Below are 14180 nucleotides of genomic sequence, written 5' to 3'. Positions count from 1 at the left end.
TAAGTGTTCTATGTGGTAGTTTTGAGCTTTTTTCTTTAGGCAGTGTATAGCACTGTCAGAAACTGTTGAGAGGACGATATGGCATGACCAGAACTATATTTTGGGAGAACACAGCTAGCAATGACTAGAATTGAGTGGCGGTGAGGACACCAGTGGAGGCAGACTATTGAGTTAATGTAGGTAGAGAGATGATGAAAGCCTAAGATAGGGTAAGTAGTGTGGTTTTTCATGTAAAACTCAGCCTTTGATACCCATTTTATGTTCATTGTCTTTGCCCTTGTTATAGACCACTGTTAATTATATATTTGTGTATCAATATATTTGTATATTTATTTGTTGCAGAGTTAAAGGTCCTAAAGATACACATCAATTTTTCTTTGGATCAGCCAAAAGGAGGTCTTCATTTTGTGGTACCCAGTGTAGAGGGAAGTATGGCAGAGAGAGGTGCTCATGTTTTCTCTTGTGGGTATCAAAATTCCACAAGGTAGATTATTAATTCTTATATATTGCAGTTAATTTCATTTTTAAATTGCACTTTTTCCTCTATGTATGCAATACGTGTATTTAGTATAAAATAAGAAATATGAGCTTGATCCCCAAGCTTCTTTTACCTCTTCTGAATCTTGTTGCATTAGTTATTCCTCCTCAATCCTATGTCTTCCTTCTGTTCTCTCCTAAAATCATCTCAGTTTTCTCTTATTTTTTTAACTTTATGTTGAAGTAAAACAACATCAGGAAATTACATAAATTGTAAATAGAAACTTCAATAAATTTTCACAAGTGAACAAACTCATGTAGTTCACAGTCACATAAAGAAAAACATTACCAGCATCACAGAATTCTTTCTTCCACCCACTTCCATTTGCTACTTACCCACCTAATATCCTCCTGCCCAAGGGTAACCACTATCCTGATTTATGAAATACTATGGATTAAGTACACCTGTTTTTAAACTTTATAAATGGAAGCGTATGCATTATGCTTTTTATATCTGGCTTTTGTGTTCAACACTGTGGTAGTGGGATTTACTTTCATTGTTGTTTGTAATTATAGTTCATTCTCGTAGCTCTATAGTTCACTACATGTTATTGAAATATTATTTTATAATATGCATACTCTCTTCAAATTATTATTAATACTACTCAGATTATTAACTCCTCCAAGCCAGGGATGCTGTCTTGTACTTATTTATGTTTTGGTACCAAGTACAGACCCTGGCGCATCATAAAACCTGAGCTGAGTTGATAGAAGGTTGAATAGAAATTTTATGACTGGCTTTATTTACCAGCACTGTTTGATTTTGTATAATGTATCACATATTCCAGAAAAGCACTTTACTGACTTATTGAATAGGTCCTGAATATTGTGTTTTTTAAAGCTTTATTATAAGCTTTTTTAGTTTCTGGAAATGAGTGCTATGTAAAAAGTGACTAATGTGAATAGACAAGTGAAAATTATTTTTAATTTAAATATTGGAAACTAAGAATGTCTTACTTTTTGGGATTTGAACTGGAGGCACCACATGATATATTTTCTTAATATTGCCAAATAATATTTGGAGACAGGTTTCTATCTTTATTCAAATTCTTTCAAGTTGCACAGTAAAAAAGCTTCAGCAGGCAAATAACTAAAGTTTCTTTTTGTACATATTCTATAAATGTTAAAATACCTTATCTGTGAGGAGAGCAGTGTAGGTTATACTTTCAACGTATTTTCTGTACTGTTGGTCTTTTTTCTAGATTTTGGTTCCCATGTGTTGATTCATACTCAGAATTATGTACATGGAAATTAGAATTTACAGTAGATGCTGCAATGGTGGCTGTTTCCAATGGAGATTTGGTGGAGACAGTGTACACACATGATATGAGGAAGAAGACCTTCCATTACATGCTTACCATTCCAACAGCTGCATCAAATATCTCCTTGGCCATTGGACCTTTTGAAATACTTGTAGATCCATATATGCATGAGGTAAATTGTAGCTTCTTGCTCCTTCTCTCTTCCCACCCTTTCACGCTTTGATAAAAAGAAGGATATTAATGGAATACTAGGTTTTTCTTAACTCTTCTTTCAACTATCAAAAATATCACTGGAGAGAAAAGATTTCCTTATCTGATATATTGAATGATCTGAATTCTTGAATGAATTCCTTTCAAAATATTTTCTTATTAAAATTTCAGATTTTTTTCAACAAAGGGCTTAGCAGTCCAAAAGATCTTCCAGTATACTTTGATTAGAGTATAGGTTGATTGCTCTAACTAATTCTGTTCATTATTAATGTCATCATTTTGTTCAGCATATGTTTATGAATGTTATAGTCTCAGAGATTCCATCTCTGGAATCTGAAATATTGTAATCTCAGAATTAAAGAGCAAGATTTGTTCTCACTTCAGCATATACAGAGGACAAGAGAAAAGGCTGAGACAAGGTTGGAATTGTGGTCAACACACTCGTGAAGGCTTTTTTTGGTTTCCTCCCGTCCCTTATCTTGCCACAAATCATATATCAATTCATAGTCCAAATAGTGCTTTTAGGCCTCCCCAGGCATGAGACTTCTGGTGGTTAGAAAGGAATTCGTTGGTTATTGATCCTCTTGGCTCCTGTACATCTTTAACATTTGAATGAACCTCTTCTCATTTACTCTTAGTCCTTTATGTTTTCAATTTTACTAGGTTTAGTTTTTAGTTTTTCTTTTTTTAATGTAAAGCTTATATTGTGACCAGGTATATCTCAACAGTGTTTCTTTCAAAAATTTGTGTTTGTTTCAAAAAAACAAGCAAAAATTGATGGCAGCTGTGTTTAGACTGTCAGTGAGCGCTCCAGTCTGTTATTCTAATTTCTTTCCTGAAATTTACAGGATTTATAAAATCACTCATGCAAAATATTCAAGATATTTTATGAATGGTGGTATTTTTGCTGTCTTGACAATGACTCTTAAAAGTGTATTCACTGATAAGATTGGCTGTGAATTTTATTATTTTTGGTAAATGATCAACTTTAAATTCAACATTTGGTTAGTATCTACTTTGTATTTGGAAGAATTTTTTTTCCTACTTTGTGCCATTGGATGGGAGAAAGGTAAATGATAGTCAAGAAGCATTTTTCTTGAATACTTAGAACCCATGACTTAGTCTTTCTCTATCTCAAATAAGTAGTTTTTACTGCATTATCAGTAGATTTGCCATCATGTAGGTTTGTCTAAAAGCAGATCTTTTCTTTGATGAATATTAATTTATTTTTTGTTTGTGTACCAAGAGGAGTGCTAATTGTAATACAGTTTGGGCCCTGACCATTAATAATACATAGATGTTCATTGTTCACTTATGGTAGTCTCTAATCTTTTCTTTCCTAAGGCTGTTAGAAGAATAATTTTTATGATGCATTAATAACTTTCCTTGCCTCCACAATCCTGTAGTGATCAGAACTCTTTAGCATGGTTTTCAAGATCTTCTGGAATTTGACCCGAATTAATTAGTATTTCTAGCTTTTTTCCCCATTACTTTACTATTTATGTTTGTTATATTCAATATAGTTTACTTGGATTTTGCTGAGCATACTCTATTTCTTCCTAGCTTTGACTCTATTTGGGATATCTTTTTCCTGTCCCTGCGTATCAAATTTTTGTCCAATTCACAAAGATTAGCTCAAATTCAGTCTCCTGCATGAAACCTTACTGGGTCATTCTAGTAAGAGTGATTTGTCATTATTGCTGCCATTCATTTGGCAGAGAATCATAATATGGGACAATGAAACAGTATGTGGTATTTGAGTGTCTGTGTCCAAGGTGGGATGTAATGTTGTAAGGAAATCAGAATGACCATTTCTATTGCCGGCATTACCAGTAAGCTTCCCTGCAGCTTTCACTATGTCGTTGAGATATTAAAGGAGGACTGCGGTAATTGTTCTTTCTATGTAGTGAAGATAGTATGATTTACATTGATGTTAGGATAGTACTCTGACTTGCAGTGTTCACTAGGTTAGATATTTATGATGCCAAGGTAGATTTACAGTAAGTCTTGGAAATTTAGATCTTTTTTGTTTGGTGTACCTATGGAGAAAAAATTTTTGTTTGCTTTGGAACCAAAGTTGTATTTTCATTGGATCTAACTATTTCACAGACTTGCAATCCTTAAGAATTTAATTTTTAAGGACAATGAATCTTTTGTAGTAAGTAAAAGTAGTCACTAATTCCACGCTAGCATTTTCTTTCAGTGCCATGAATTTGTAAAAAGAAAAAAAAAAGGATTTATATGAAGCTTTATAATTGAGATATTTAGGAAATTCAAAATATTCAAGTTAACTCCTTCATTTAATGATCTTCCCTGCTTTTTATTTCTAGGTTACTCATTTTTGTTTACCTCAACTTCTTCCCTTGCTTAAACATACCACGTCATATCTTCATGAAGTTTTTGAATTTTATGAAGAAATTCTTACGTGTCGATATCCATACTCCTGTTTTAAGACTGTCTTCATTGATGAGGCTTATGTTGAAGTGGCTGCTTATGCTTCCATGAGCATTTTTAGGTCGGTATCTCTTCAAATTTGAAATGCTTATATTAGGGTTTGATGTGAAGACAGGTTATTTATGTTATGATCAATTTTAAGATATGTTCTGAACTTTTTCCCTTTAGATATGGTTGGCTTTGTAGAAAACCTAGTATTTTTAAAATTTAAAAATGTAGGAAAACATAATGAAGAAAAGTTCAAAATAACCCATAAGACTCATTATTTTCATCTGAAATTAACTGATACTAATATTTTACATATTTCTTTTAGTCTCTTTTCTGCATATGCATTTTTAAAAAAGCATGCAAGTTATGTGGATATCTAGTGGGGTTTTTTCCCTAGCACAATTTAAAAATTTATTGCTGTTGTCAGAAATTTGTTTGTAAAAAAAAAAAAAAGGAAAGCTTTATTTTCTTTCTTTTTTTGCCCTCTTTATTTCCCTCCCTTCTTTCTTTCATTCCTTGAAAAGTTCCAAATTTAGAAGCTTTATGTCTTGAGATCAATTATTTATCTTTTCTGGGCCTAAATTTTCTCATCTGTAAGATATGCTACTGCATTCTCCAGAATGTTGTTACCAGGATCCAGTTGGTCAGTATATTTGAAAGGAAATAATAGAGCACAAAAAATTAATAGTTATTATTAGGAAAAGAATTTTGAAATTAGAAGAGCCCTTCATAGGAGGATCAGTTTCTGATTAATATATCAGTTTCTGATTAGTGATGTTTTCCCCTAACCCCAAAAAGAGATATTTATATTTTCCATAGAAATCAATAGGAAACATTGCATTGCTTGCTTTAAGCAATTAAGATTGTGGATTTCACCTAAAATTGGAAAAGTTGTGAAAGCTCTTTGAGAGAATATTTTGGTTTTTCTCTTTTGTGTCTAACTTGAATTCCATTATTTTGAAAGTGTGGTTATTATGGAGTATCCTCAGAAAATTAAGAATAGATCTACCATATGATCCAGCTATTGCACTGCTGGGTATTTATCCAAAGAACTTGAAAACACAAATGCATAAAGATACATGCACCTCTATGTTCATCACAGCATTATTCACAATAGCCAAGACTTGGAAGCAACCTAGGTGCCCATCAAGGGATGAATGGTTAAAGAAGATGTGGTATATGTACACAATGGAATACTTCTCAGCCATAAGAAATGATGAAATCCAGCCATTTGTGACAACATGGATAGACCTTGAGGGTGTTATGCTAAGTGAAATAAGTCAGAGGGAGAAAGTCAAATATCATATGATCTCACTCATAAGTAGAAGATAAAAACAACAACAAACAAACACATAGCAACAGAGATTGGATTGGTGGTTACCAGAGGGGAAGAGGTGAGGGGAGAGAGCAAAAGCGCAAATTAGGCTCACGTGTGGTGAGAGACTATAATTAATTTTGGGGTGGTGAACATGATGTAAGCTACACAGAATTCGAAATATATTACAATGTATATCTGAAAGCTATATAATGTTATAATCCAATGTTACTACAATAAAAAAAAAGTGTGGTTATTTTATTTTGGCTGAATAATTGTTTATTTCTCAGTTATAATTAGCTGGCTCTTCTTTTCAATTGCAGCACAAATCTGTTACACAGCGCCATGATTATAGATGAGACACCTTTGACCAGAAGGTGTTTAGCCCAGTCCTTGGCCCAGCAGTTTTTTGGATGTTTCATATCCAGAATGTCTTGGTGAGTAATTTCAGGGTTTACAACAACTGAGAAAAAGAATACAGAAGGGTTATTTTTCTTTTTTTCCGACAGTGTAAGCTGACCTTTGTCCTAACTGCATGTAGTTAATTTAAAAGACACTAGTTTATATATATTTAAAGAAAAATAATGAGTATAAATTTCATCCAAGATTTTTGGCCATGAGTTCAGTATACACAGTTCCACAATTTGCAATAAGAATAAGATAAGAATTTTGATAGCAACAATTTCTTAAAAAAACTGAATAAATACTCCGGGTATAAGGATTTGAATATACAGAAAATTATAGTTTGATTCTAACATCAATGTTCAGTGTAATTGGTTATGTTCAAGATAATGTTTAAGGCAAAATAATGGTCCTCTATAATAGTGATGTAGGAATTTTCTTGCTAGTGCTTAGCCTTGTACTAATTTTCTTCAAAGATGAGAGAGAGAACACTTTTTATTTTCTTTCCTCTTTGGTTAACTTGAGGTGAATTTGAAGAAATAGATGAAACTTCTTGAGATTATGATTTGTAATTTATAATTGTTACCATTCTGTGCTATATGTGATAGATGAATCTTGGTTTATTTTTCTTTCTTGTTAGAGGGGAGACGGCAGAGGGTAAGGCCTCTTGCTTTGTAATTTTCCTAGAATTACGCAGTTTTCTTAAAGAATAGTGCCTGGAACGTTAGGCAAAATGTTTGAATGACTGAATTGATAAATATACTAATGAATAAATGAATGAGTGGTGTTGATTGCCTTTCTTCTTGAGAAACCAAAAAATAAGTAATTAAACTTTAGGTCTTGCAGTTCCACTGATAATTATGCACGGAATTGGCAGTAATAGAATATGGACTTCAAAAATTGAGCAGTACAGTCCTGGCTATGGGCAAGTATTTCCTTAAAAGCAGACAGTAATGAACAGAGTTGGGCAGGAAGGATGCAGCACTGCCAGAACAGAACACAAACGTAGGTACATTATGCTTGAAATAAGATTGTAAAGCAGTCTAATAATTAAAAGTGAAGCCAGATGTGAAGCAGATATAATGAAAGAACAAGTAGAACTTAGTTGGAGGAAGTGAGAAAACCAAGTAATTTAAGAAGGCAGAGAAGAACATACTATGCTTCTTCTGTTAGCCTCTTTGGGCTTATCTGAGGAATTTTTATGATTCAAAGTTTATGTTTTGACTTTTCGCTTAGGTCTGATGAATGGGTACTGAAGGGAATTTCAGGCTATATTTATGGACTTTGGATGAAAAAAACTTTCGGTGTTAACGAATACCGCCATTGGATTAAAGAGGTAAAAATAGCTAGATCCATTATCCACTTACAAGTCAATAAGATATGTTAGTATTCTCCTGACTTCCAAGTTGCGTGTCCTTTATTTTTAATAATTGTAAAATACTTATTGTCATTTGAAAGTTTCTAATTTTTCCCAGCAAAGTGAGAATCGCTTTACAGAGAAAGTCTAATAGTCTGTTTTATCTAGTTTCCATTGTCTTTGTTGGCCTCCAAAGACATTTTTGCTGAGGAGGAGAATGTTTAAGCTCCTTAAATATCAAGTTAGTTGTTAGATATGTCCCAGCTCCTCATAGTAGTCATGTGTGTGTGTGTGTGTGTATGTGTGTGAGGAAGATTGGCCCTGAACTAACATCTGTTGCCAGTCGTCCTCTTTTTGCTTGAGGAAGATTGCCACTGAGCTAACATCTGTGCCAACCCTCCTCTGTTTTATGTGGGCTGCCACCACAGCGTGGCTTGATGACTGGTGCTAGGTCCGTGCCCGGGATCTGCACCTGAGAAACCTACGCTGCCAAAGCGGAGTATGTGAACTTCACCACTATGCCACCGGCCCCCATAGTAGTCATTTTTAATGTAATTTTCTGCTTCCTAAATCTGTTTAGACTTAGAACCCAGATTCTGGAGTCAGATTGCTTTTCCATCTGCCTCATACATTTACAAGGTTTGTGATTTTGGTTATTTTTTCCAAGCCTTATCTGTGTAAGAGTGGTAGTATCTACACCATGGACAGGAATTGTGAGACATCACACATGTGATGTGCATGGTGCCTTGTACGTAGTTAGTGCTTATTATGTGCTGGCTAGTCTTCAGTGTATTTATGTTCTCTGTCATTGTCACATCTTTTTCCTGTTTTTTAAAGATTTGACCAAAAAGAGAAAGTCAACCTGTATTTTGCCTAGCCCTTTGTGTTCAGATACATATACATTTTAATCATATCATGCTTAGCTGCTTCCTTCTCAGGTGGAAAAATTTCAGCCTTTAATATCCTCATTAAGTAGACCCCTCCATCTTCCCCTTTTCTCATTTTGTGTATCTTCATCATCCAAACCTAAACTCTAAAGTAAGCAAAAAGGTAATTGGAAAAGATTTCAAACATCTAGAACTGTGAAAGAATTCATACATCTAGAACTGGAAGAGTCCATTCTTCATTTCCAAAACTATTAATTAATGGGGAAAGATAACATATAGCACTTATAATGTTTTGGGCAATGTTATAAACATTTTATAAATATTAACCCTCTTAACCCTCTTCACTACCCTGTTATTATCCCCATTTTACAGGTGAGAAAATTGAGGCACAGAGAGGTTAAGTTATTAGGCCAAAGTTATATTGTTAATAAGTAGTAGAGCTAGGATTCAAACCTGGCTTTTAACCACTTCACTGTGATTTTTACCACTTCTATGTACTGCTGGTATGTTATTTAAACTAGTCATGAGTTTCCAACACAGTTGTGTTGTCTTTTTTTCACTTAAACTTTTTTTTACTTTGATCTATGTCATGTTAGGGAAGACTGGAGAGGTTTTAAAATGGTAGATTCCTGACATAATTTTATCTCTCTATCTTTTTACTTGCCTAAATCCTCCACCAGAAGCAAAATATAGAGAAAGAAGAAATAAACTTGAAACATAGGTCAGAGAGGATGGGAAGAGCCATTAGGAAAAGTTGCCAGGCTACTGGCCAGCCCTGAAGTCACAAAGTAGAGAAGGCTTTTTGGCTCTTGTCATTCAGGCATCTGTATAGTCTGCTTTACATCTATAAGAATGCAAACTACTCTCCTGATACATTTCGTTTATTTTTTAGGAAATTTACATTCTGATTTTAGGAAATGAGAAATCACAGTTCACTTCTAAAATTTGATATGTAAAAATATTTTCACTGACTCCTATTTTTCCGCCTTTTTTTAGGAACTGGACAAAATAGTGGCGTATGAACTAAAAACTGGTGGAGTTTTACTACATCCCATATTTGGTGGAGGAAAAGAGAAAGATAAGTATGTTTATTGTTCAGAGATGATAGTGTAAACCTTGTTTTGTGAGATCACTCTTTTCGGATCATTTGTATGTGTATTGAGGCCCACACAGGCCAAGAAAGTAGTAATAACAGTATGTAGTAATATTGAGGCCACAAACCCTGGCAATATTCTCATTACTCCTTTTGTTACTTTACTGTGTTTATTAAATGCGATGACTATAAATGGATTTAAATGTTAAAAAAAGACTCAAATATATAAGGCTTTTCTCTTTTCCATGTTAAATATCCTAATGCTACTATATTGTACTATTCTCATAAAAGCTTAAAAATAGTGGAAACAAGTATTTTGTTTATGTACTACTGATTATTTTTTTAAGTCTCAGTAGATAGTTTCAGCATCAAGACATCTTACCTATACCTGTTTATCTGAATGGTCACCTACCTAGATACTTATTTAATTACTCTTTCCTTCTTTCCTTTTCTTTCTTTCTCACCTTCCTTCCCTTCTCTCTTTCGCTTAGTCTCTTTTTGTTTTTAGCAAGTTGCTGTAAATGAGACAGCCACTTATAACACAACAATGGTACTAGCAGGGATTCTTACTTGTTCTGGGGTCTGCAGATCCCCTAAGGGAATAGGGATTGAATGGATGGGAAAATTTTTCTGTATTTTCACTAACCATTAACTGAAATTTTACATTTCCTTTAAATATGAATGTAGGCAAAAGTTAGTGCTGTGACTTTGTCAACAGTAGAAACCATGGATATTTTCCTGTCACATTATAATTGTTAGCAGATATCTTGAAATAGTCTTTGCAGTCATCACTACCTCAAAATTACGGCGGTAGACCAGTACTAGATCTTATTGTTTAATGCATTAATAAACTAGCACATATATTATTTTTTTATATTTTGGTAACTGTATTTCATTATAATTGGTTTCCTTTGTAACCCAGTATATTTTATTTTGTGCATTTAGAGCACTTTCTCAGGTGGAGCCCATTTAACCAGACTGCCCAAGTGTCTAAAAGCACAACAAAGGTTTAGAACCTTGAAGCCTTTCTTTGTTGTATCATGGCCCCTGAGACAAGATTAAGTCAGTGGGAAATCGTAGGAATTTAGTGTTAGATAAACTTGGGGGTATTTTTTGATGGATTTGTTTTTTCTTTTTTTTTTTTAATTTAGGTTATAAAAGTTAACATCCTTGTGAAATTACAGTTGTACATCATTATTAGTCATGTTGTAGGTACACCACTTCACCCCTAGTGCCCTCCCCCCACCCCCCTTTCCCCTGGCAACCACCTATCAGTTCTCTTTGTCTATATGTTAACTACCACCTATGAGTGGAGTCGTACAGAGTTCGTCTTTCTCTGTCTGGCTTATTTCACTCAACATAATACCCTCAAGGTCAATCCATGTTGTTGTGAATGAGACGACTTTGTCCTTTTTTATGGCTGAGTAGTATTCCATTGTATGTGTATATATATACACACACACACCACATCTTCTTTATCCAATCATCAGTTGCTGGGCACTTAGGTTGGTTCCATGACTTGGCTATTGTGAATAATGCTGCGATGAACATAGGGGTGCATGGAACTTTTGGAGTTGCTGATTTCAGGTTCTTAGGATAGATACCCAGTAGTGGGGTGGCTGCATCATAAGGTATTTCTATTCTTAACTTTTTGAGGAATCTCCATACTGTTTTCCATAGTGGCTGCACCAGTTTGCATTCCCACCAATAGTGTATGAGGGTTCCCTTTTCTCCACAGCCTCTCCAACATTTGTCACTCTTGGTTTTGGATATTTTTGCCATTCTAACAGGTGTAAGGTGATATCTTAGTGTAGTTTTGATTTGCATTTCCCTGATGATTAGTGATGATGAGCATCTTTTCATGTGTCTATTGGCCGCCCGTATATCTTCTTTGGAGAAATGTCTGTTCGTGTCCCCTGCCCATTTTGTAATTGGGTTGTTTGATTTTTTATTGTTGAGTTGTGTGAGTTCTTTGTATATTATGGAGATTAACCTTTTGTCGGATAAATAACTTGTGAATATTTTTTCCCAATTAGTGGGGTGTTGTTTTGTAGATAAACTTGGATTTTTATTGTTATTAATTTTGGTGATCTAAGAAAATTGCATAACCTTTCTGAGTGTGTGTGTGTGTGTTTTAATGTGTAAAATGACAGTGATGATTCATCTTAACCAGGTTGATTGTGAGGATTACTTGAGACAAAGCTTCATACATAGTACACAATAAATGTTGGTTCCTTTGCCTTCTTCTCCTGACTTCCTGCTGTATGGCAGTTTCCCAGCATATAATTAGAGCATTCTCATTGTATGTAAATATTATTTGCACTAAATGCTTTTACCTTGGTTCTGCCCATTTGCTTAGTTCTTGTTATATGTTTAATTTTAAAACTTATATATGAAAGCAGCACATGGATACATGCTTTTTTTTTTTTTTGGAGGAAGATTAGCAGATTAGCCCTGAGCTAACTACTGCCAATCCTCCTCCTTTTGCTGAGCAAGACTGGCCCTGAGCTAACATCCGTGCCCATCTTCCTCTACTTTATATGTGGGACGCCTACCACAGCATGGCTTGCCAAGCAGTGCCATGTCCACACCCAGGATCCGAACCCGTGAACCCCGGGCTGCTGAACCGGAACGTGCATACTAAACCGCTGTGCCACCAGGCCAGCCCTGTGAATACATGCTTTTTGAAGAAGTTCCAAACGACAATGTAGAAGCATGTGGAGTAAAAAAGTAAAAGATCCTTTTTAGCCCTCTTTTACAGCTCCTCACCCCAACCAGTTCCTCTCCTTGGAGATAGCCATGATTATTAATTTGGTAAATTGTCATCCAGACCTTTTGTCTTTTCTTTGCCTTTATTTATGTGTGTATGGCATTTACAAAATGTAGTTCACTAATGTGCATATTACCATGTACTTTTCTTTTTTAAAAAATTAGCCATATCTATATATTTTGGCAAGCATTCTTTGTGACGCTACATAAATTTACTTTGTTCCATTTAAGAGCTATACAGTATTCCATTATAGCCTGAAACTTATTTAACCTTTTCCATATTACTCTCCATTGCTAAAGCGCTTAAGTTCATAAAGCTCAGAAGTAATAAGGGAAATATAAAGATAATTTTTCAAACATTGAATTAACAAATATTTTAAATTTCAATATGCCATGTTTTTAGGGAGATGTAATGATTACTCTTATACATTGATTGTGAGAATATAATTTGGTACAGTGATTTTGAAGAGTAATTTGCTAGTACCAATCAAAATTTAAAATGGATAAATTTTAGATTCAACAATTGTTCATTTAGGTATGTTATCATATAGAAATTCTACTTCTAGGTGTTTGTCATAGAGAAATACTTGCACATGTATAAAAAGATATTTATTATAGCATTATTTGAAATAGTGAAAAATTGTAAACATTTTAAATGTTCGTATATGTTGTAAATATTTTCTACTAGACTGTACCTTTCTTTTAATGTACTGATCTCTTTTATCATGTCGAAATTTTTAATTTTTACCTAGCCAATCTGGTCTTTATGTCCTCTGGATTTTATATTTTTCTTTAGGAAGATTTTTCCCATCCCAAAACTATGAAAAGAAATTTTTTCCTTTATTTTCTTCTAGTACTTTTTGTTTTAGATATGTGTCCATCTTGAATGTTTTTTGTGCAAGCTTTTGCTGTGGGATATTGATTGGAATTGCATTGATTGTATTGATGAATTTTGGAGAGAATTGAATTGTTTACATTATTGTGTCATCCTGACTAGGAGCTTGACATGTATTTCCATTTATTCAGATTATGCTTTCTGTCATTTCTTAAAACTTCAAAATTTCCTTCCAGTTAAGCATAGTTTTAGATATTTTCTAGTCTTTATTACGCTTAGAATTGCTGAGGTATTCCTGTGAAGTTTTTGATTTATTAGCTTGATGTGGTTATGACATTGATTGCTTACTTAATATCTAAATTTGTTATGGTAATTAAATTTGTATTTTTTTTAGCCCAGCATCCCATCTACACTTTTCAATAAAGCATCCACATACACTCTCCTGGGAATACTACACTATGTTTCAGTGTAAAGCTCACCTTGTGATGAGATTGATTGAAAATAGAATCAGTATGGAATTTATGCTACAAGTAAGTATTGAAGTTAAGAACTTAACAATAACTGTAAAAAATGATCTGTTCTATATGTGTATAATCTGAATCCTGTTCTGTAGAATAGGAGTTAGAGCATCTGGGTTTATAGCTGGAGTTCTGTTACTAATTAGCATTTTCCCATTGAGTACCTGTACTTTTTGTTTGTGTTTCCTCAGATGTAGAATGGATGTCAGTACTCGACCTACTTAGTCCAGGCTTATTAAGATAAAATTTATGCAAATGATTTTGTGTTTGGTATTATTTAGAATATTAAGGATGAAATGCTGTTTAGAAATGTTTTCAATAGGAAAAAGCAAACCTATCTAAAAGATGTTTATTTTTGCTGTTGGTAAATTCTGCCATATATTTTAAGCAAGTCCTGGTGTAAGTAGTTGACATAGTAGTTGAGGTAGTAGAAACCAGATGTATTATAAATGTTCGCCTATTTTTTTCCCCATCAACAACATTCTTAGAGGTGAGTGAAAAATAGCTTTTTAATAATCTTCTTTAAAAAGCATTTTAAGTTTGTCCTAAAATT

At 33.9% G+C, this 14180-nt stretch overlaps 1 protein-coding gene across 25 annotated transcripts in view; it reads left to right on the top strand.

Moving 5' to 3' along the window:
* The window catches only part of TAF2 (TATA-box binding protein associated factor 2), an 87531-nt gene that overhangs the window by 16794 nt on the left and 56557 nt on the right, over positions 1–14180 (top strand). For 20 of the 25 annotated variants that reach the window (XR_011421169.1, XR_011421171.1, XR_011421172.1 and 17 more), the window contains exons 5-11: positions 343–484; positions 1740–1971; positions 4340–4524; positions 6090–6203; positions 7405–7504; positions 9409–9494; positions 13504–13639. Coding sequence is in view for 16 of the 25 variants with exons in the window: in XM_070221282.1 (XP_070077383.1) it covers positions 343–484; positions 1740–1971; positions 4340–4524; positions 6090–6203; positions 7405–7504; positions 9409–9494; positions 13504–13639 (995 nt within the window). In the remaining 9 variants the exon portion in view is untranslated. Of the gene's footprint in view, positions 1–342; positions 485–1739; positions 1972–4339; positions 4525–6089; positions 6204–7404; positions 7505–9408; positions 9495–13503; positions 13640–14180 lie in introns of those variants that run through there. The other 5 variants (XM_070221287.1, XM_070221286.1, XM_070221285.1 and 2 more) reach the window with 3 other exon arrangements.

Source organism: Equus caballus, chromosome 9 (genome assembly GCF_041296265.1).
Source record: "Equus caballus isolate H_3958 breed thoroughbred chromosome 9, TB-T2T, whole genome shotgun sequence".
In the NCBI taxonomy this organism is placed as follows: Eukaryota; Metazoa; Chordata; class Mammalia; order Perissodactyla; family Equidae; genus Equus; species Equus caballus.
Note: the sequence above shows the minus strand (reverse complement) of the source record. Positions and strands in the feature narration are given on the sequence as shown.